We start from the raw sequence: 25129 nt of genomic DNA, 5'->3' as shown, positions 1-25129 counted from the left end.
CCTATCTGAAGCGATCATATTTTTTCCTCACCCTTAGTATCCCTTTGCAGTTTTAAGTTCATTTCGCAGATATATATTAGTATTGTTTATTAAATCATGAGCGGAGAAAAGTGCTTACCAATGCCTTTTCAGAACAGTTTACAACAACACCGCTGCTAATTAGCTGTGATAAAACAAACAACCATTATATTTATTTGGCAGTAGCAATTATTTATCGCTTGCAGGAACATCGCAAGAGTGCCGATTTTTTTTTTTTTTCAAAATTAGCCGATTTTGTATAAGCTGATCCCTCTAATTTGACTTAAAAAAAGGTTCCAAAAATTATCGGTTTAATACACAGAAATATTTTGCTTTCAGATTTGCTCTTTCAATGAACAATTTGTGACAGATCCGATCTTGTTTATCAGAATTTTGTGAAGGGTCCGTTTTGTTTGATCAGGATTTTGTGAAAGGTCCGTTTTGGTTGATCGGATTTTTGTGAAGGGTCCGTTAACGGACCCAAATATCCTCTGGCCAGACCCCTGGCCTTTAATCATTCACGTAACTCGACAGTATTTTGGTTCTTTAAAGTAAAGCCACATAATTTAGTTCTTTATGTTTCTAAACCAGATCTTTTTTGAAAAAACCATTCAGTAATGAATCAATCTTCTGATTCAAAAATATATTTGTTTTGTTTACCAATTTGCATATTTTCAAATGTATATAAATTAATAGGTTCAGAAATTCCAGAACACGTTTAATTCTCGACATTGAATGTAGCAGTGGGTCGCATGGATTAGTTTTGCGTTCCATATGTTGGGCACTACTGTTTTAGAGCATCAGAATTCCTCTTTTTCTGTGTTCTATCGCCTGACTTAAGATCTTTATTTTCTAAAACATTCAACAAATTAAGATAAACTCTGATAAATTTAATAATAAAGTCCTTACGAGTGATGGAATCGAACTCTCATGCAACTGAATTGCTTTTTTTTTTGAGTGGGCATGGCAAAACTAAGAATGTGAAATTTTGCTACGACAGAATATGAAACATAAGAAGTGTTGAAAATAACAGAAAATTTAAAATATAAATGATGTCCAGGCAGTAAAATCACATCGCAAAAAATGGCAAGCGGCTGCGACAGAAGAGGATGCAATGAGATTTAAAAATTCAGATTTGATTTTTGGATCGTTAAATTTTCCACTTTTAATAGCTTTTATGTGCTATACTGTTAAATCACTCAAGATTTCTAATGCTCCTTTAGCTACTGTTCCTTTCTCTTTGTCCAGGACATTTTTCCATAACTTGAAATAAATTTCCATGACTTTCAATGAAAATTTCAATTTTCCATGACTTTTCCAGGTCTGATATTCTGTTATTTTTTTTCCCATGACTTTCCAAAATTTCCATGACCCGTACGAACCGTGTACATCCATGCCCAAGCCGGGATTCGAACCCGGAACCTTCCCATCCAGTCAGATTTTTCTGACCACTAGACAAGACGGTCGGCAAAACTACAAATATAAACAGTATATTTAAATTACCTCCATTTGATCTCCATCGTCACTTAGGTCATTGTATGTTTGGACTAGGAGCACATGTGGACTTTCATATCTGCGCTGATTATTGTCAATAGCTGCTTTTAAAGAACATTTGCTATTATAAACAGGTAAAGGCTGTATAGGCACGTGAGGTGTTTTGCGATAATTGTATGAATTGCTGTCCCTTAGTGGCGAGATGCATTCCTCATCATCGGAAGGTTCTTTTTTTATGAACTGATGAAACTGTTCCAGCATTTGTTTCTGTTGCTCTTTCGCCATGTGATACTCCTGAATGCACTTTTGATATTCAGCGGAATAACTGGAGTCTGAGGATTTGGTGGAGCTTGCTGGAGATGGAGGTGCTGATGCTGGAGGATAAATTTCTTCCATGAACTCTTCAACTTTTGGCTTCTCGACATAGGATGTGTTTTTACAGATGACTGGTGTTGGAATGGATTTTTGGCCTTCTTTTTTGGCCATACGAACTTGTTTCCTAGCTGGGGTGGAGGAAAAATCGAAATTTATTTTAGCTTTGCAACAAATATGCAATAAAAAATGCAAAAGAATTACTTTAAAAATGATTCAATAAAATTTTTAGAAACTATATTTAAAAAAAAAATTTCAATGAACATTTTTAGAGCTATACTAGATAATGGAAGATTGATATGTATTTAGGCTTGGATTTGTGATCATTAGTTTAGTGTATTGATTTATTACATTGTTGATTTGGTGGACGAACAATCACGGTTCCTACATGGAAGGGTTAGGGGTGCTACAGCAGTAAGGCCTAGCCAAGAAGGGCTTCAGACGAAAAAATGCAATTAAAATTTATTTTTGTATAACTATTCCTACACTTGACAAAACTGACAGGAGACCTATGTCTCAATCTAGCGGTGGCCCAATATTAAATCTCGGGTACATGCCAGAGTGAAATGGTTTCTGGGTAAGTTTTTGGCTTGAAGTTAAGTGATTACTCCAATCTTTAAACCAGGGTTTCTGCTAAGATCGCATTTTTCGTAAAATGTGAAAATACTATTTGAATTGCAAAAATGGGACAAGGCATTTTCACTCCAATATAATAAGAAAAAGAAGGGGGAAAAAGGTGCACAATCCAAGAGAGGAAGCAAGCATGGCAATATTGAACTTACTTCTTATTTATAAATCCCTGCTAACATTGTATAAACTCCTATTAAGTTCAACAATATTTTGTCTTAATGGGCATTATATCCCCCCAATAAATGCATTATTGATGTTTTTTAAAAAAAAAGTTTACTCCCTCAATACAAAGAACAATTCCCAGTATCCGACTTCAAATTTTTAAAGAAATATTACCTATTGTGCATTTATTTCTTCAAAGATATCAAGGCTGAAATTTAGCATTTTGCGAAAGACTTTTCTTCAATTCTAGCTTTTTTGCTGAAGAATTTTTCAACTCAGCTTAAACCCTGCTTTCAACAGGAGCGTGTGTTTGCTCAATTTACGTCTAGGACAACAGTAAGGATGAAGCTCCACTTATTTATTCGTTATGCTTTATTAACAAATAATATTCATGATTTGTTTCTATTGTTTTCAGTGTATTTGCCTAATGGGTCACTCCTACAAACTTCGACTATCGATGAATCAGATCCATGTGAAATTGCCCATAATTAAACTTCCGTTTGAAGCATAACTAAATTAGTACGGGATCTAGCTGGGCGCTTGAAGTTACCTACGTTATTTTCCCAGTTGCATAAAAGTATTTTTTTATCCCAAAGTTTTCATGGGGTTCAAAACACTTGAGAAGGTTGTGAGAACTTCCCATCAGACCTAGATAAAATTTAAAACTGTCTGTGAACTCAAATGAATGCTTAAAAATTTTCTGCCAAAAAATGCTTTTCTCCCGAGTCTTATATTGTGGCCTACAGAAAATATGTTAAGTTGAAGGTGAGCAGAATACTACTATGCAACCAGAATGTTTTTTCAATCGCATTTCCTGCTTTTATAATATTATTAATTAGGGTACTTCAAAATTAGATATAAACATTAGTTGCTCATGAAAAAGAAATTATATATATTGTTACAAATTCTGTAAATAGTAATTATTGTAGGAACGTAACCTGTAAATAGTTTCCCGTAATGAATATACAACCCCTTTTTTTTCCATTCGGCTAAAGTATACGACCCCTATTTTCTTTCTTTTCGTTGATAACGGTCAACACATTTCGAGAAGCACATTTCGAGAAGCGTGTGGAATATTTGAGAAAATTCTTTTCGGTGTATTTAAGCCGTTAGCGATGGATAAACAGTGAGTTTCGATTGATATTTCGAACTGATAGCATTTTGCTCTGTTTATAGCGAGGCATTTCGCTGTGTTGTTTTCGTATTTGGAAGTAAATACGTGTGTAAACGTTGAGTTTACGGTGTTGTGTGATAATTGCTGATGAATAATTTAGCAGTTGTTAACGGTTTCTCCTGTACATAGTGTAAATAAATTTCCTGTGTTTTTATCAAGAACTGTGTCTTCATTTCAAGAAAGTGGAAGTCGCACCGAATCCGTTACAATTGGCGCCCAACGTGGGGCTTCTTCTGGACTTTCTTGGAGTAAGTGTGACTTTGGACATTTTTTCATAAAGACTTTTTTTGAATTAGGACTTTATTTTTATGGTGATTACTCGCGCAATGGATGAACAATTAAAACAACTTCTTAACGCAATCACCTCTGTGAAGAGTGATATGGCGGCTAATCAAGAACAATTAAAAAGTGACTTGACTGCAAGTTTTACAGCCAATCAAGAACAATTAAAAAGTGACTTGACTGCAAGTTTTACAGCTAATCAAGAACAATTAAAAAATGATATGGCAGTTAATCAAGAACAATTAAAAAATGATATGGCAGCTAATCAAGAACAATTAAAAAATGATATGGCAGCTAATCAAGAACAATTAAAAAATGATATGGCGGCTAATCAAAACCAATTGAAAAGTGATTTAACGGTGCTAAAAAATGACCTAGTTTCTAACCAAGAGGAAATTAAAAACGATCTTACTTCGGTAAAGACTGTGATGGAAAATAAATTTAATGAGATAGAGCATCGAGTTGATGCTATCGAAGAGAAATTTGAAGAAAAATTAAGTTCCGTGGAAGGCCGATGCAATGCTGTAGAAAATAAACTGGAAGAAGAAGATAGAAAATTTCATCAACTTAAAGAAGACATCTTTAAAGACCTGGAAAGGAGATTGGCGGCGGAAAGCAGCTCTGTACAGTTTGGCGCTCCCACATCGGTTGCTCGACCGTCCATTAAACTTGCCACATTTGATGGGAAAACTTCGTGGCAGGTTTACAAAACTCAGTTCATGATAGTGGCGGAAGCGAACGGATGGGACTCTGCTACCAAGGCCTGCCATCTTGCAGCATCCCTGAGAGGTGACGCAGCGGACATTCTTCAGACCCTTCCGGACAGCCAGCGCCTGGATTCCGCCGCCCTCACATCTGCGTTGGAGCTTCGCTTTGGTGAGAAATGCCAGAAAGAGTTCAGCCGACTCCAGTTGAAGTCCCGTTTCCAGAAAACCGGGGAAACCCTGCAAGAGCTAGCGGCGGACGTCGAGAGACTGTCTCATCTTGCTTTTTGCGACTGTCCTGCGGATGTTCGGGACAACCTGGCACTCAACTACTTCATCGACGGAGTTCGGAATCCTGAGATCCAGAAAGCCCTCCGGATGGCGAATGTAAACGAATCCGCTTTGATGTATGCGATGAGATACGAGGCCGCCCAAGAAGCAACCCGTGTGGATCGCCATCTAATCCGGACTCAGGAAGCCGATGAGTCTGATTCCAGGTCGTCCCACCTCGCTGAACTTGAGAGACAACTCGGTGACTTGACAAGACATCTGAGCAGCATAACAGCCCAAAAGAAACAAGAGCAGAAGTGCTGGAAATGCGGTAGTGAAGGACACCTGCGAAGGAGTTGTCCGGCTCGCCAAGCTACGCGAGGGAAGGAAATCACCACCACTAAAGCTCTGCAGATTTCCTCTTCTAGTAGTGGCAGTGATGGACTTTTCATTTACGCACATGTAAATGGGAACCCCTGCAGACTGATTGTTGACACTGGAGCCAATGTGACAATCATTAGGACAGATGTGGCTCGTGAATTTGGATTGAAACTGCTGTGGACATCGCCACGCGTAAGTCTCCAGACTGTGACAGGTGACAAAATTGAGATTGACGGTAAAGTGGACTTGGAAATAGTGTTTGGGAATGCCACCTACCATCATATGGCATTCGTCGCTAATATCACGGACCCTTTCATTCTCGGATTGGACTTTTTGAAGAAATATGACTTCACTCTCGACTTCAAGACTAATGAGCTGCACTCGATGAGAGAAGACATAGCCGTTTTCCCCGCAGAAAGTGATGTAAAATCCGCTCATCAAATAATTGCCCAAACAGATTTATCAATTCCCTCAAGGTCAGAATCATTAATACCCGGCTCCATTGAAGAAAGCAATAGTTTTAGATTTGGACTCATTGAATACCCCAACTTAAGCAATAACCCAAAAGGAGTGCTGGTAGCATCTACGCTTGTTGACCTTTCTAAGGATGTAATTCCTGTGAGAGTCGCCAACGTGAGTGAAAGGCCAAGGAATATCCGGAAAGGTGAAGTGTTAGCAACTTGTACTCCAGTAAACTGCATCATTAGAAGAATCAATTCCCCCCGAGACTGTGTCTTCTGAGTCCTTGACATCGAAGTTAATTGGGAGTGCACCATTAACGAAAGACCAAAGAACTGCTGCGGAACAATTGGTGGATGACTTCAAGCATCTGTTTTCATCTACATCGGAGGATGTTGGCCGTACGAATTTAACGCAGCATAGGATCTACACTGGAGAACACCCCCCTATTAAACAGCATCCAAGACGACTACCGTTCGCCAAGAAGGAAGAGGTTGAGACCCTCCTGAAAGAGATGAAGGAGAATGATGTAATCGAACCTTCATCCAGTCCTTGGGCCTCTCCCATCGTCTTGGTCCGAAAGAAAGATGGCTCCACCAGATTTTGTGTCGATTACCGACGACTGAATGAAATCACCAAGAAAGACAGTTACCCTCTTCCACGGATAGACGACACCTTGGACACTCTTTCCGGACACAAGTGGTTTTCGACCCTGGACTTGAAGAGCGGCTACTGGCAGGTTGAAATACACCCTGATGACCGAGAGAAGACAGCGTTTACAACTGGACAAGGCTTATGGCAGTTTAAAGTGATGCCCTTCGGCCTCTGCAATGCACCAGCTACGTTCGAGCGTCTTATGGAGACAGTGTTAAGAGGACTTTCCTACGAATCCTGTCTGGTTTATTTAGACGATATCATCATCGTGGGACGCAGTTTCGAAGAACATCTGGCAAATCTTAGGAAGGTGCTGCAAAAGCTTAAGGAAGCCAATCTGAAGTTAAGCCCGTCCAAATGTAATTTGTTCCGCCGGGAAGTGAACTACCTTGGTCACATCATCTCTTCTGAAGGTGTACAAACCGATCCAGAGAAGGTATCTGCGGTCAAGAGTTGGAGTCGTCCCGAAAACATCCATCAGCTGCGAAGTTTCCTGGGGCTCTGCACGTACTACAGGAAGTTTGTAAAGGGTTTTTCCAACATTGCACGACCTTTGCATAAGCTGACGGAAAGCAAGCAAAAGTTTGAATGGTCCAAGGAATGCGAAGATGCATTTCTACGACTGAAGGAGGCTTTAACATCAACGCCTATCCTCCCCTATCCTCAGCCTGAAAAATCCTTCATCCTGGACACTGATGCGAGCAACGAGGGCATCGGAGCTGTTTTATCCCAAGAAATTGACGGAAATGAACATGTCATCGCTTACTGGAGCAAATGCTTATCAAAGTCGGAGCGAAATTACTGCGTCACCAGAAAGGAGTTACTGGCCATAGTGAAAACTGTAGAACACTTCCATCATTACCTCTACGGCCGAAAATTTCTGCTTCGGACAGATCATGCCTCGTTAACTTGGCTTTTGAACTTCAAGAATCCAGAAGGCCAGATAGCCAGGTGGATACAGCGGCTCCAGGAATATGACATGGAGATCAAGCACCGAAAAGGGCTGTCTCACGGTAATGCAGACGCTTTATCAAGGAGACCTTGTCCTGAGGACTGTAATTATTGTTCCCGAATCGAGAAACAGTATGGAACGACTAGCCCAACTGCCTATCAGGTGACAGTGACCCCAACATCATCAGAACCTGATCCATGGAGTGACGACCAAGTTCGAAAAGATCAACTTGAAGACCCTGACATAAAACCAATTTTGGAGTTCATGGAGAGTGACAGTCGGCGACCTAGCTGGCAGGACGTTTCCATCTTCAGTCCTGCAACAAAAAGATACTGGGCTTTATGGAACTCGCTCCATTTACGGAACGGCGTGCTACACCGAAAATGGGAATCTGACGACGGTAAAACATCTAGGTGGCAGTTACTACTTCCCCGATCAAGGATTTCAGATGTTTTGAAAGAAATACATAGTAGTGCGACTGGAGGACATTTTGGTGTCTTGAAAACCCTGAATAAAGTTCGGGAGCGCTTCTTCTGGAGCAAGGCGAAGGATGACGTGGAGAAGTGGTGCCATTCTTGTGACGCCTGTGCTGCTCGTAAAGGACCGAAGAAAAGAAGCAGAGGGAAGCTACATCTGTACAACGTTGGAGCTCCTTTCGAACGAATTGGGATCGACATCCTGGGTCCTCTACCAAGAACTGCTGATGGGAACAAATACATTCTTGTTTCCATCGACTATTTCACCAAATGGCCCGAAGCGTATCCCATTCCAGATCAAGAAGCTACCACCGTAGCAGAGACTCTAGTCCAACATTGGATCTCGAGATATGGAACACCTTTGCAGATTCATTCCGATCAAGGGAGGAATTTCATCTCTGCTGTGTTTAAGGGCCTATGTCAAATTTTCGGAATTGAGAAAACTAGGACAACACCACTACACCCACAATCTGATGGCATGGTGGAGAGATTTAACCGCACAATCCTAAATAATCTCTCACTTATGGTCTCCAGAAATCAACAGGATTGGGACAAGAAGCTACCTTTGTTCCTGCTGGCCTACCGCAGTGCTGTCCACGAGACTACCGGATATGCCCCATCTCAGATGCTCTTCGGACGAGAGCTTCGGCTACCTTGTGATCTCGTCTTCGGTCGTCCTCCGGATGCGCCTTCATCGCCTGAGGAGTACATCCAGGATCTCCAGGCCCGGTTGGAAGACGTTCATAACTTCGCACGAGAGCGAATCAACATCGTGGCGGAGAAGATGAAGACCCGATACGACACAAGGTCTACTGGACATGAATTCAGCGAGGGCGACAAGGTTTGGTTATGGAATCCCATCTGACGGAAAGGTCTTTCACCCAAATTGCAGTCGCATTGGGATGGACCCTACAAAGTCGTTAACCGACTGAATGACGTCGTAGTGAGGATCCAAAAATCACCTAATGCAAAACCTAGGGTTGTACATTATGATCGGTTAGCCCCATACTATGGCCATAGTTCATGAGTATTACGTAAACAACCATGGTTGATAACATAAAAGTTGTAGATAATTTTTGCTTTTAATGTTTAGTAATATTTCTTGTTATTATTGTGTTTTCTGTATCTGTTAGTTATTAATTAATGTGTATATTTGTAAACTTGTGATAGAAGTTTGGCACCCTTTCTGGGGATTGTACTGCCCGGGACGTGCAGTCCTTAGGGAGGGGGCAATGTTACAAATTCTGTAAATAGTAATTATTGTAGGAACGTAACCTGTAAATAGTTTCCCGTAATGAATATACAACCCCTTTTTTTTCATTCGGCTAAAGTATACGACCCCTATTTTCTTTCTTTTCGTTGATAACGGTCAACGCATTTCGAGAAGCGTGTGGAATATTTGAGAAAATTCTTTTCGGTGTATTTAAGCCGTTAGCGATGGATAAACAGTGAGTTTCGATTGATATTTCGAACTGATAGCATTTTGCTCTGTTTATAGCGAGGCATTTCGCTGTGTTGTTTTCGTATTTGGAAGTAAATACGTGTGTAAACGTTGAGTTTACGGTGTTGTGTGATAATTGCTGATGAATAATTTAGCAGTTGTTAACGGTTTCTCCTGTACATAGTGTAAATAAATTTCCTGTGTTTTTATCAAGAACTGTGTCTTCATTTCAAGAAAGTGGAAGTCGCACCGAATCCGTTACAATATATATTTATATATATATATATATATATATATATATATATATATATATATATATATATATATATATATATATATATATATATATATATATTGAAGTACCGTTTATACGTTTCTATCAATTATACCTTTTTAAAATTGGTCCCTGCAGAGTTTAATACACATTAACATATACCTATTATACGTTTTTTCATTTGTACGCTTTTTTTATACAATCCCTTCAAAAACGTATTGCTTCACTGTATTATAGAAATTTGTTTTTAAAAATATCAAAACTTTAGAAATTTTCTACGAACGGCCTACTGCGAGTTCATCTATATTATCTTGGTCTGCTTCCCCTTTCCCATAACCCGAAGGTTTAGCCCAGACCCATAGGTCTTCGAGTTGACTGTATTTAAATGTAAAAAGTATTATAAACAAAACATAAAACTACTTTACCTAAAATGTCGCTTTTTCTTTTGCATGGATCCAAAATTAGTTGATACTTTTTTACATGCTTGTCTTCACAAGGTAACTTTATAACTGTATTTAATTTATACAGTGCAGCACGAAATCTCTGCTTTGCTTGCATGTAATAACCTTTTATTTCAGGATGATAGTGACCTTTCAACTTATCCCAATCCTAAAAATATAAACATTTGTTGCATATAGAAGTGATTGAAGGGTATAATATTAACACTAGTGATGTGCTGCATTATTAATAATGTAGATCCACAAATGGATCATTCGTGTTGAGATCAGTCGACAGATATGGATTAGTGTTATAACAAATATTCGGCCTTGGCCGAATACAGTGCAAAAAACCTATTTCATTATGCTGAATATGAAGTTTTATAAACCCCTATTAATGATTTTTACCCAAACACATTCACAATTTGATTTTACAACTAGAACATCCCTTAATTCTTCATTTTAAGTTGATGTCATATTCAAGCATGAGGCTTATCTTCATTTTTAAAGTATTGTCTGGTTTCTGGTCATGGAATTAATATTAAATTAATTTAGATTTCTGACTCAAAGCAGACATATTTTTATGAAGATAATAAAGCATAAAGAATTTTTTTCAATTAAAAGAGCTACCCTTCTTAATGAAATATCTGTTTTGTAATCATAGTTATTTGTGGAAAAATGATTGTATATTTTTAAAAAGAATAATGGATTTAGTGCACAGTCTGCCAGTTTCAATAGCTTTTGTGGAACACAAGAACTTGGCAAAATTATGTTAAGTTGATATGTACATTAGTTTTGAAATCACTTTTAATCTGAGTACTTAAAACATTTTTCTAAAATTTCCAGAATATAATTCATTAATACATGCGAATTCTTCTGACTAACAATCATCATTCTAACGGCCAGGTCAACATGGGAAACTCACGCATGATGCTAGTTAAAAGATGACTAAAGTTTTGGGATTTGAAAAAATCCCAGAGAGGTCTTAATTTAAATTTTTAGTCAGAAAATGGTTCTTTTCTACATCAGGGTTCGTACTCAATTTCAAAAATAAAATGAAGGAGTTTTGAAGGAGTAATACGAGATTTTGAAGGAATACTAACGGGCTGTCCTAAAATGATGTCGCACTTTTTTTTCATCATGTTTGATCCCTTCCCCTTTGTCACAAAGTGCAACACTTCATCTTACTACTCCTCTTGTCACATGTCATATTTTTATAGACATATTGTTATAAAAACTGTATGATGCCCCATGCCCCCTCAAGGCATGACATTACTTGTGGATGACTCATTTTACATATCATAACTGCGATTTGCTAAACAATTGTTTTTAACACAATCACTTATAGTACATCTGCTTATGTATTTTTAAATATTTAAATAATAATTAGACAAACTGACTTTTGAAGCCGAGAGTGTGGTGGATGGAAAAGCAATAATCATAATACTTTGAAAAATAGCCAAGCACCATTTAAGCATAGTTTACTGCATTTATGAAATGTTTTAGTCAACTAATAATATTTTCACCTTCAAGTTTTATAACTTCTATGATAAATTTGTAAATATCATCTTTATGAAAAAATAAATATACGAAGCTACTACATTAAAATCGCCCTCATACCTTTGCCCTTGAGATGAAGTTAAGTTGTCGATCGAAGTATTTCAAGTTACTGTCATAGAGGAAGACTATGTAGTCTTTAACTAAGAAAGAAGAAGTTTTGAAGGAGTTCAAACCAAAATGAAGGAGTTTGAAGGGCCCTTCAAAAAAAAAAATCCTAAATGAAGGAGTATTGGAGGAGTTTTGAAGGAGCGTACGAACCCTGTACATACTAACAGGAAACTTTACTCCTTTTTCTTTGCCTTAGACCGAGCAATGCAGCTAGTACCTTATAATTTTTGTAAGAAACTAGAGGACCCGACAGACGTTGTTCTGTTCAAACTTTGTAACTTGAAAAGTTGAAAAATTTCAATAAACTATCAAGGATTTGTTTTTTTTTTTTTTTTTTTTGAAAAAAATAAGTAGAAAATTTTTTAAGCTGCTTGGTGGCAGAATGCGTATATTTATTACAGCTTGATTTATTTAGTGCCCACTGATCAGTTGTTTTATCAACTATTTTTTCTCTCGTACTTGAAAGATCTTTATAAATTGTATGGTTTGTTCCTTCAGACATACTCAAAGAATATAAATAATCCTCAGATATTAAGTATAAAAAACTAACTACCCATCTAGAAAAAAAGGGTAATCCCGCTGAAACGTCCCCCATAAGAAAAAAAAAATAAAACAATCCAATGGATATGGTTTAAAAAAATGATAAGTGTAAAAACAGTTCCCTGACTAAGCGAAAATCACCCCTCCCCCCTTAAGATGTAAAATAAACACGTTCTCCAACTAAAATGACTAAACACTCTTTAAAAACAAAAAAAAAAAAAAAATTCTTTGCAATTTAAAATATTTTACCAAATGAACAAAAAATACAATAAATTACATTAACAGTAGTAAACAAATAATCACGCAACTCTATTGTTATGGCCAATGTCGCCAAGCCACCACGTTCCAGCCGATCAGGGAGCGAAGCGAACTCCGACCGATTAGTGATCTCATCTTTTGAACGAAAACTTCATATATTTGCCTAATTTGTTCTTTCCACCAAAGGTCAAAATCCCCCACTGCACTGATCTTGTGTGTACAGGACTACCCTGTTGTAATTTATCTGGACGGAAAGAAAATTTGTTTCGTTTCAAGTTCCACCATCTTTTCCTTTAATAATGTACTGATTAGTTTGATAATCCTTAAAGTATTCTTGCTATTGGTGCCAAAACTCAGATGAATTTGAACCGAGAAACAAATGTTGTTATGTACGGTACTTTCCGATCATTTGGTTAGGAAAACCTAAAGCACCATCCGGTAACATGGTCGAGCTACGACGTGTTTTGAGTGAACCTAGTGAAAGAAACCGCATTTCTTCCAGTACTTTACTTTAAAATATATCACTGGACTTAAAATCGTTGCTTTCAAGAAATGAAGGCTTCACTCTCTTCTCATTATCACAGTAGGAAATTTCATTATGAAAAGCAAAGCTGGCTTTCTTATTGTCCTGTGGAAACGGGTTAAATATTTATTTCAGTTCTCGCTCAACAATTGGTTAAAATAAATATTAACCATTTGGGAGATATAACCATCCAAATTTTAATTTATTAATTAACAAAAACGTTTCTGATTGGATCCATTACGCTTCGAAACCATGCTTGCCACAACTTAATTGCACACAAAAAATTTGATCAAATCAGTCCAGCGGTTTAAAAGCCTTATGGTGACAAACGTACCCACAGAAGATTTTTATATATTAAGGTAAAAACTAATCCTAATAAAACTTGATAGTATATTATAATTACTCAAAAATAGAATTTCAAACGTGTAATAAAATTCAAGACTAAAAGATTAGTTTAAGATCTGCCAAACATAAAACAGTTATTTTTTTTCTCAGATATCCGGCACATCACTTATTAATACACATAGAAGATCAAAATCTTATAGTTAAAGAAACATATGCATAAAATTATTAGTAATTTAACAATTTTAATTCACACTAAAAGTGCCTAATTAAATTTTAAACATTGCTCAGAAAAAAAAAGAAAATATGAATAATGCATATTATTTATTTCTGAATCATAACTAAAAGTAGCTAACAAAAGAAAAATGAGTAAAGCAGCTAATGCTAAATTAACTCTATTAAAATTGATAAAATGTAAGCTGAAACATTAGATATAAATAACGAAAGAAACCTTAATTTTAATTCTACAATTTTTAATTGTAATATAAGAAATTTAACAGTGATTTGAGGATGCATTTACTATTTTGACGACTTTAGTTTGTGCTAATTGAAAATATCGGATATATATCAAAATATCCGATATATATAAAAATATCAGATGATTCTGAACCCTGGCCGCAAGTCAATCAACAATCAGGAACATTTATTTTCGCAAAAAAAAAAACAAAAAAAAAAAATACCAATGGTTGTTTTTTTTTTTTTTTTTTTTTGTCAAATTGTAAATTTAAACTCAGATGTTTCACTTATTTATTTACTTATTGTGCTTTCTTCATCCTACATACATTTGTTCTGATGTTAAGTTACATTGTGAAAAAATACAAAACATTCTTAATATATTCTATATATTTTCACTGTTTGAAAAAGTTTTATGCATCAATATAGCCAAGTCTCGGCAGATGGACAATTTTTATCTTATTTGTTCCTCATTTAAACCTTTTATTCACCTTGTCTGCGATTTGGGTGGCACAAAGTGCCACCCAATTCTGCGGATAATTGGGAGTTTACTGTATTTGTAAGAAAAAATTTCATTTTAGAAAAATCATGAAGATTTTATTAATGAATTGTTAAGGAATGTTCAATATTCATATTTGTACTTAATTTCTTCATAATTATTAAATAATTAAGAGCAAAACCTTGTAATTTCATTTCCTCACAGGTGGAAATTTCTATAGGAAAATACTGCTTTCCTATAGAATTATTTAAAGATTGAAAATCTTCATTATAAAAAATACAATACGTAAATGGGCCGTGGTATAAATAATCAAAGAAATAATTTACTGTGATAGTTCAGACATTAATAAAATAACCAAGAATAAATTCTTGGAAATTAAACTCCTCATAATCATAGCTATCTGCCAATCTACAATAAATAAAAGTAAAATTAAAATCAGGCATTCTAAAACGTGGAAAGTCTTTTGCAGTATCTACAAATGAAGTCAGATGTACATTGCAGAACTTTAAAAATCTAAAGGTCAATACATATTTTGTTTGAAGATTTTTAAAAAAGTTATAAATCATGTAATTTATTGACCTAATGTATTAGTGACAACAATTATAGAAACAGGACGAGTAGGTTTTAGGAAAATTATGTTTTCCATTGTAGACATTATTTCTCCTGGTTTAATGCATTTAGGAGTACAAATTTGTATCAAAGGGAAAAAAAGAAAAATTTATTAAACCTGTAATTTATCTATAAAATTTTGCTAGTTACTTTGCATCAAATAGATTTTACTCTTAGCAATAATATGTAAAATTTGAAAAAATCATTTGGAGAAAAACGAAGTTTTTCAAAAAAAAAAAAACAATTTCGAAAAAAAAAAAAAAACCACTTGGTTTAAATTAAACAACTCAGAAGAAAACTAAAATACACTAGACAAAAGTGAAGGTAATAAAATAAAATTGTATATTCTTTAATGCAAGAAAGCTTGGGATAATGGTAAACCTTTTATAAGGTAGTTTCATTTCAGGAAGGTCATTCGATAAGGATAATTCCAATTTTCACTGAGAAGATAAATGACCAGTAAGTGAACCTTAGTAAAACATACTAATTGTGGCTCTTGTATTCTAGTTCTTGTAACCAAATTCCAAATATATATGCCAATTTTCGCAGATAATTTCATTGATATGCTTAGAAAGAGCGACTTGTCTGGTCTCCTGCCTTCAGCCAGCTTCTGCTACACTTTAATCTAAACTAATTTGGGACCGAGGGAGTTTGGACTATCAAATTGTTCGGAAAATATTATGATTTTCTATTGTCCTGTACATCACAATTAGAATGGATCATAAGTGAATCAGAAAGGAGAAAAATAATAGATTCAACCAGTGGCGTACTGGGTCAAAAATTTGTACCGGGAAAAACACTTGACCGGCGCCTTGTTCTATTTTCGCTACCCCCCCCCCCCCCTCCCATTCACCAAGTTGAACTAAAAAATTAAACTTGATGAACTTCCTATCCGAGGAGTAGATAATCTTCAACGCCCCAAGACAACTAAAACTTTTGCGCCCCCCCCCCTTTTGTCGAAATGAGAGAAAGTTTTTTACTTCCTTCCGTAATGTTAGAAAGAGGGGTGTTTTAGGGGGGGGAGAGGTTTCGAAGTTAGAACTTCTAAAAATTAAACTTTGCACGAGTTTTTTATGAATAAGAAACGAGTAAAAAGAGGAGTTTGAAGGAGAAGAGGATAGAGAGTGCTCCTTCGTCCATTTTTTTGGGATCGAAAAGTTAAAGTTCAATTGTTATCTACAACCATCTTAATAAAGAGGGGGAAGGGGGGTCCGGGGCCCTCCCCGCTAAATTTTTTGAGATTGTAACCCCTAAAACGCAGTTTTAGATGATCTCTAAAGATTATTCTAAAACTGCGATATCTAAAGATTATCTCTAAATTATCTTTGGTAATGTTAGGGGCTGAAGAGGTTCGATGATGCTCCCAGACCTTTTTCGAAATTGAAACTTTAAAAACGCAATTGTGGATTATATCCAATTATTTTAGAAAGGGTGGTTGGCTCTTCCCCGAAATTGAAGCGGTAAAAAGGCAATTAGACTATTTGCGGTGATATTAGGGGAGGATAGTTTCGAGAGTCCGCTCTCGGGAATTTTTCGAACGTAACGCGTTTTTCGTCGTAAAAACGCTACTACAGGCTATCTTTAGTAACGTTAAAAGGACCAGCAATTTTCCACAAGTGAAATCTTAAAAGCACGATTGTAAGCCATCTTTGGTAATGTTAAGAGGACGGGAATTTTTTCCGAATTTGAAGTGCTAAAAACTTTATTTCAGTTGACTTTCAATGATGATGTAAGGGAGAGGAGTTCCCGGAAGCTCTCCTCCGAACCCTTTCGAAACTCAAACCCTTAAACAAAATTTAAGACGATTTAGAGCGAGTGATAGGATCGTTCCCCAAGAAAGGTTTCGAGATTATCTCCTAAAACACAGTTTTTGGACGATCATTGGTAATATTACTGGGCAGAGAGGTTCGGAGGCTTTCCGTCAGAAATTTTCTAAAATTGAAATTCCAGAAAAAAAAATTGCAGTCTATCTTTGACGATGTATTAGGCAGTTTGGGAGCTCCTCTCGGAAACTTTTTCAGAATTGAAGCCCTAAAAACGACCATATTTTTAGACCGTCTTTGATGATATTAGAAGGGAAGGGAGGTTCAGGAACCTCTGGAATTTTTAGAAATTTAAGCCCTAAAGACGACTATTTTTGGTGATAATAGGGGGAAGGGAGGTTCAGGGACTTCTGGAATTTTTAGAATTTTAAGTCCTAAAACCGAAATTTTAAACGATTTTTGATGATGGGGTGGTTGCGGTTCTCGAATATTTAAATGGAATGCTCTACTGGAAGCTTTTTGAAGTTGAAGACCATCTTTGGAGACTGGTAGGCGATGTGGTTAGGGAACTCTTCCTTGGAATTCTTTCAAAATCAAAATTTAAAAAACACGCTTCTCGACTACCTTTGGCGATCATAAAGAAGAGATATAAGGTTCAGGGACTTCCCACTCTTCCACTTTCTTCTCTCTTTTTACGTATTTGTTTTTATTATTGGTAAAAATGTAGTGGAAAACGCTCCTCCAGTTTTCTTTTCTAAACCTATTTAAGTGCTTTAGTTTTTCGAAAATGAAATTTTAAATTTCCAGCCTGATATTTTTATTTATTTGAAATACAAGAGTTTGCGGCTCCAAAGAGAAAACTTTTCACATTTTGGATTGATGTCCCTAGAGTCTTTTTTTTCCCCCACTTTATTTTAATTTAAACATCATGCCTCCTATATCTCGGGATAAAGTTTTGGTTTACCTTCACTTTAAAACATTCAAACACTGAGAACTTATTATTAATTCATTACATTATTTAAATCTCGTTCCCTACTTTTTTATTTTATTTTAACTTGTTTTCTTTTTAAAACATATTACAGCGGCCTACATAATGCTATTATGTTATTAATCTATTCATTTTTTACTGAAATAAATCTCGTAATAGGTTTGTAACGATACGCTATTTTTTTTCGATCAAAAATGTTTGAAACGTACATTTCGGCGGAGTTCAGTTAGGTAAATTATAATGCAGGATCTTGGATGTTTCTCAATAATATGCGAAGATTTCATTTTCTTTTTAAATTTGGCAGAAAAAATACTTTTTGTCACTTTTATTCCTTTAGTTCATTGATTATTACTGTTTCAATTCTTAAAGATTGCGAAGGTTTTCTTCTTTTTTCTTTTTCTGTTTTTAATCACTTTCAGAAATTGGCGGCTCCATTTCTGAAAAACTGGTGGATGTTGGCGACGGCCCTGAGCGCTTCTTCGAAAAAGTTTCGAAATTGAGATCTTTACAAAACATTAGATCAACTTTAATAAAGTGAATACGGTGGTTCGTTCCCGGAAGCTTTTGAAATTTGAAGTTCAAATATCATATTTGTAGGCCATTTTTGCCGACTCTTAGAGAAAGGCATGCGTTTCAAAACTTTTCTGTGGAAATTTTTCGCATTTGAAGTCTTAAATGGCATAACTGTATTCTGTCTTAGATAATTTTAGAGGACGGGGTGGTGTTCGGGGACTCTCTTCTGGAAAGTTTTCGAAATTGAAGAGCTAAAACGAAATTGTATAGACAATTTATTATAATTTCGGGAATCATAATTTCGCTGAAGTTAGGGTGACTCCTCTAGTAAGTTACCGAAATTGAAGTCCAATATGCTAAATTTTAAACGATCTTTTATGATGTGGGTCGTCTAGGTGCTATCCCCTGAAAGTTTTCGAAATTGAAGTACTTTAAATGGAAATTTTGGCGATTTTTAATAATGCTGGGGTAAGGCGGCGAGTTATCTCTCGTACCCCAACGGTTGTTGCCGCTGATTTTAGTCGACAAAATTAATTTTCGATTGATTTTTCTTTTCTTTTTCATTTAAAGTTGGAAAAATATTTTAAGTCATATCTTCAATTTCGCGCTCGGAGGGAGGGGGGTTGGTGTCCCTCTGCTTCTCTTAGTTACGCCCCTGATCATGTTTTGAATTTAAAATAAAATTTATTGAGCAATAGTGATATTTGCCACCTTTAAAAAAAAAAGTAGCACCTGAAAGGGAAAAGGTATGTGGAAGTGTGAAAAGTATCAAATGAAATGACTAAAAGGACAATCTGATCCTATGAAAAAGCTCAAATTTAACGCTATTAAATGTGATAATTTGAAAATAAGAAGTATAATACACGCGTACAAAAATTTTGTGTAATCATGCGCTACATTTAATAATGATTTAAAAGAAAATATTTTTAACGAAAAAAATCTCTTATTGAAAATGAATGGTTCCTACCTCTAATTTTGTTTCCCAATCTGCTGGGGGGGGGGGGGAGGAGTAAATTAGAGTGCCTTAAAGTCTTCATGGGGGCGCTGGTGCCACGAAATTTTTATCTTCACTATTAGAGAATTATGAACTGTTGAAAAATTTCGAAGCGCTTCTGAATCATGAATAAAAATAAAGGGCTGTGCAATGAAGGCATACCAGTTTTATTAATTTTTCTCTGTTAGTTATGATTAGTTATATCAGTGACGAATCTAGGAAAGGAGCTATATGTGTATGAGGCTGCAGCCTCACTCCCCGTCCACGCTTAGTGAAACCGAAGTTTTTGACTTTCTTTGGCTTCGTTGGAAGCGTCATCAAGACAACATAAAAAATTTTGACCTTAGCCCCCCTCCCTCCAGGACTAAAAACCCTGGCTTTGTCACCGAGTTATAGAGAGATAGACGCCGTACGAAAGTTAGATGTCCGAAATAGGCGCCTTGGTTCAAAAAAATCTGGAAACAACGGCATTGTTCAAAACTTTTAGGTGAAAGTTTTTTAGTTTTAACTGAGTTCAGGTCGGCGCTGAATGGTTGCTTGTTGTTAGATTCGCGAATTGATACTTCAAATTAAAAAAAAAAAAAATCCTCTGATGTTACTTTTTTTTAATTCCATTTTATTCCTTGGGTGAAGGGAGGTAAATTTGGATGGGAATGAAAAAAGCGTTTTATATTAACGATTCTGATTAAACCGATGGATGGAGGTAACTTTGATTTTAAAAAGGGATGATACGTAGTTTTATGATGTTGTCTTATTTGTTCATCTCGTACGATAAATCCTTATGGTACCGGGCGCCGCAATATCCGGTACAAAATTCATTTAAAAAAAAAAAGACTGAGGCGCCGGCGCACTAAGGCACCGGCGCACCGGGAATTTTCCCGGTATCCCGGCGGCCCAGTACGCCACTGGATTCAACTAAATATAGAAACATACAGTATCAACAGTATTTCTATAAAAAATATCAATAGACATACAATGCAGTACAGTATTGTACTATTACTGTGCAATGTGCTAGTTGTTTTTTGGCTATTAAATCGAATTTGGATTGAAGTTCATATTAAAGAGGTTCTACTGTTTACTCTTTTTATGTCCCATTGCTTTAGAAACTTTTTAAGGGGGGCAAACATGTTTTAAAAAATAATTGAAAGAGTTACACTATTGTATAATTTACACAATTTTGTGGTCATCAAATAATTATTTTTTAGATGAACAACTTTGTTCAGACTTCAAATACAGTTTTCATCTACATGTCATTGTATCCTAGATTGCCTTTAATTTTAATTTGTCTTGAGTTCTTTGGTTTTACAAGTTTTAAAATTACACATTAAAAATAAAGTTACGTGTAGTAATATCAAATTTTATGCCCGAACTTATGAATGTTTCAGCTATTGGCTATACCAACCAGCTTCAGTTTCAATTTACAATTGTACTACTACTTGTGTCGACTACATATAGTAGTACTGGGGGGTGGGGGCGGTGCATGACATAACACCAGTGTTCACAGGGAGGTGCAGAGCCTGAAAATCCCTGCTTCAAATCCCATGTAAAGCAGTATCCCTATTCCTGCACATCAGATGAACTTATACTCATGGGTGTGCACAGAAATTTTGGGGCCCGTCACAAATGACTTTTCCGGGACCCTTCCATATTGTTTACCCCTATATTTCACCTCTAGCTTTAAAAATATTAGGAAGACTCAGGCCAGACTTCAAACTCAGGCCAACAGGTATCCCCCCCCCCCCCCTTTGTACGCTCCCTGCTTATACTATAATAAACCATTCGTAGAGTCTGGACGAGAGCTCTTCAATTTAACAATGTAACTCTAGGACTGTCCAATCACAGGGAAGTAATAAATATGGCAAAAAAATTTCAAATTGCTAAATTTTAAGTTTAAAATTGCACCTGAAAGACAGCAGTGTCTGCTAAAGTCCATTTAGCAGCATTTTTATGACTCCATCGTATGCTGAAGTAACATTTATCTTTGTCGACCCATTTCAGTAGATCTCCATATTTCTGTTCGTTTAGAGCTGGAAGAAGGAAATCTTCAATGAGCCTCCTTCCTATTCTAGTCATTACTTCTTTTAAATCTGCAAAATAAATATATAAAACAAACAGAGAAAATATTATATAAAACATATAAATAAAAGAAACACACTAGTATTTAAAATTTTTTGAGAATTTGCTTGTACAGTGGAAGCCTTTTGGTCGTTTCATAGTTACCCCGCTTCCAAAGTCATTTTCTATTGGTCTGTGAAAATCGCTATGCTGTCAAATGTCAAAATATTTCATTTTTGCATTATTTTTCGGAAAATACGCTTTTTACGTTATTTTATTAACAGACTAAAACCATTCTCTCTATACTGGACAAACCTTTTTTTGTTTTTTTTTTATTTAAACTTGTTTTTCAAATGTTTGGAGCTGTTTTGAAATTCTTAACCTTCCATCTTATTATCTTTGTCAAAGCAAAAAAAAAAAAAAAACTTAAGCAATTTTTATTTACAAATGCAAATTAACAAGCAAAATTGCAAAAAGTTGCTTAAGTATAGAACATACTATCAACCAATATGTTAACAAAAAAAAAGTTCAGAGATAACACATTTTTTCCACTAGTCCATTGGAAAAGTGAAATTAAAAAATGCTTAGATTTTTAACCTGCCCTCAATTTCATGTATCCCTGCTTTATGCATTTTTTAAAGTTGAATTGTCGAATTTAATGAAAAGAAATGAACAGAAAATATAATCACGGCTTTGAGACAAAAAATGCAAATCTTGTATTTCAAATACCTAAGCACATAAGTTGAATGACTTAGCATAGTTTAGTTTTTTGTAAAAATATTTTTAAACATTAAAAACTTGCTGACCATTATTTATTTGCTCAGAAAAAAGAGGGACCCAAAATTCCCTGTATGATCCTGCTTGTTTGTCTCTGTGAGTTAACAATCAATAAATTATTAAGATGAAATAATGATCATAGTCCCCTGAGTTTTACGTTAATGAGGTTAGACTGTACCACTGTAGTTTGTTGGGCAATAGTTTTCAGAATGTTTTTTGTGCATGAATGATATTACAGTTAAATACGGTACATAATAATCTACCAGTTACCATGGTAACTAGTGTTAGGCCAAAGAATGGACTTTGCACGTCTTCCTCCTAGCACTTTAATTGTAGAAAAAACACAATGCCAACTCATACAATGTTGAAGAATGTAAAAAGCCCTATTAGTCAAATATAGAGATAAGAATGGCAAGAAAAAAAAGAAACAGAAATTTTAGGGGGGTTGAGAACTTTTTTTTTTTTTTTTAATTTTTTTTATTTTAAATTCAAGGTGGAAAAATGAGTCAAAAGAAATTACTTTTTGCATTATTCAATTCTCATTTATTGATCATGATGCTCGAGCAACCATAATGGTGGTCCCCTAATGCAGACTTTCCACCACCAGGATATTGACCTCAAAAATGAGGAAATTTTGATCATTCAAGAAAAATCACTACGAATGACCTTGGGATTGAGGCTTTAATCTATACTATATCTTTTTCTCAGTTGTACTCTTTAAGGCCATACAAAGACAAGACTAGATCAGGTGAACCACATTCCCCGAAAAAATTTTCAGTTTTTTTATTCCTGTGTCGACTTTTGACGGTTCTCAACATGAGGCTAGGCAGGCAGATTTTAACAGGTGAAATATTTATATGAAATGATTGTCATTCCATGCATCAAGATATATTGGTTATTTTAAGTTTTATAAACATTGATGGTTATATTACATCCTACAAAATTACAGTAAAATACATGTTTAGTAAAACATTACGATTCGATTAAGGTACTACTGTCAGATATGGATGCAATGTGGGTATGTTTTTGGATCAAGTTTCTCAAATCAAGTTATGTTAGCAGATTTTGTTCTAATCTGAGGCTTATTAAGAGTTTGAATGCAATGCATAATATACATTAAAATTTAGTTGAAATATAATAATTAAGTTCCCTTTGATTCCATTGTGAGATTTCACCAGTTTTCAGTAATTATTCAAATTGCCAGAATTAATTTGCTGAATCTCCTCTCTGTCTGTTTGTAAATAAGAGCCTCTAGATTCCCATTACAGGATATCTTCAGGTCTCCAATAGGTTCATTTTTTAAGTATTTTTCAATATGTTTTGGAACCAAATTTAAAAAGTATACTCACAATTAATTTAAATGGAAAAAGTTACAAAATCGTATTTTTCACCTTTTTTTTTTTTTTTTTGAAAAATCAACATTTTCTTTGAAAAAACAATATGCATGTTGTCTAAAAGATCCATTTAATGATTAAAAAATGTTTCGAATTCTAAGTAGAAGAGGTAAATTTTGTTGCAAAAGAGTAAACATTTCTTTATATTATTAACCCCAAAACACACAACACGAAAAAAAACCTATCACATATCCAACAATTTTGATAAATCAATCTTACACAACTGCAATTTTGCAGCAAAAAAACATGGAAAAAAATCAATTATTCTGGTAACACCAAAATATGTTTCTGATATAGGCTTAGCAAAGAAGAAATAAAATATAGAATTTAAAAAATAAGCATGCTTGAAAGTTTTAAAACCACCTTAGAAAAGCATATTGAACAGCACAAAGAAACCTACCAGTAGCTAAGAATAGCAATACAGTTCGAAACAAAGAGAAAGAATTACTTTAAAAGATATTGTAATAATCTTATCTTCCCAAGCCAAACAAATGGGAAAAGTTCTGACATTATCTCTTTAAAAATAATCAAAAATGAAATCCACAGCGAGTTCTCATTTGTGCGTAAGTTACGTAATTGAATAATTTCAGAAATTACAAAAAGCCATTTCAAAACGGCGCGTAGAAACCGCCTCTACGAGTTAAAAATGGCAAACAATTTCTTGTGAGTGGACCAACACTTTAGCGGGAAATTTGCAACATGCGGAGCGGACATTTTTGAATAGGAGAAAATGTATACAAATAAGGCTCTATAAAAATCTATTTCATGTTTTTGCCCATCACAAACATGAACATGTGAACACCACGTGGTGAAAGGGCGTGAACGTTGATTATTGATCGCAGTTGTTTTTGTCTAGAAAAAGCGCGCGATTCCGAAAACTAAGCTCATTGTGTCTGTCTGCTTGCCGGCATCCGACACATTTACTGAAAATACAACAAAATGAAAAGATTTCCACTTACCTAAAAAGTTTAAAATTAGTTGGCTTTTTATGTCGTCGGTAATAAGTCTAAAGAAAAGATGAGCAACTTAGAAATATCAGCGATAAGTTATAAGAGTGCGTACTTTATCCCAGCGTTGACCTTCGAAGCTTCCAGTTTCCCATTCTCTCTCTCCCTTTCACAAACAACGTTCTTTCGGCTACGTCACGTGACAGTAATGTGCTTTCTCCCGCCCCATGTCAGCTACATCCTACATTGAAGACCGATAACGGAACAGAAACTACTACGCCGCAATGTCAACATTTTTCGAAATTCGTTGCCAGAGTTGGCGAGTTAGCACTGCTTCCTTCTGGCGCTTCATTTAAAATTTTCGATTTCTGAAACAAAGGAACAAAAGCAATACTTGTACAAAGTAGGCAGTGGCGTAGCCGGGATTTTATTTCGGAGGGGATCTAATCAGTGGCGTAGCTAGGAAGTTATTTCGGGGGGGGGGGGAGGGGTAAGGAAATTTGATATGGAGATCTTCTTATAAATAAGCAACATATATTTTAGAAATGAAATTTTTATAAAACTGTTATTATTAACAAGTAATAATTTGAATGCACTTGAATTTAAAACAAGCAGCAAAATTTAAT

General features: G+C 35.5%; 1 protein-coding gene across 1 annotated transcript in view; it reads right to left on the bottom strand.

Annotated features, from left to right (window-relative positions):
- LOC129224947 (uncharacterized) overlaps nucleotides 1–24749 on the bottom strand; it is a 35669-nt gene extending 10920 nt beyond the window's left edge. The window contains exons 1-4 of the mRNA XM_054859495.1: nucleotides 24516–24749; nucleotides 21233–21417; nucleotides 10169–10352; nucleotides 1522–2015 (exon numbers count right to left, since the gene is read on the bottom strand). Coding sequence (XP_054715470.1) covers nucleotides 1522–2015; nucleotides 10169–10352; nucleotides 21233–21403 — 849 coding nt within the window. The 5' untranslated portion in view covers nucleotides 21404–21417; nucleotides 24516–24749. The remainder of the gene's footprint in view (nucleotides 1–1521; nucleotides 2016–10168; nucleotides 10353–21232; nucleotides 21418–24515) is intronic.
- Nucleotides 24750–25129: the final 380 nt, after the last annotated feature.

This window comes from Uloborus diversus, chromosome 6 (genome assembly GCF_026930045.1).
Source record: "Uloborus diversus isolate 005 chromosome 6, Udiv.v.3.1, whole genome shotgun sequence".
Lineage (NCBI taxonomy): Eukaryota > Metazoa > Arthropoda > Arachnida > Araneae > Uloboridae > Uloborus > Uloborus diversus.
Note: the sequence above shows the minus strand (reverse complement) of the source record. Positions and strands in the feature narration are given on the sequence as shown.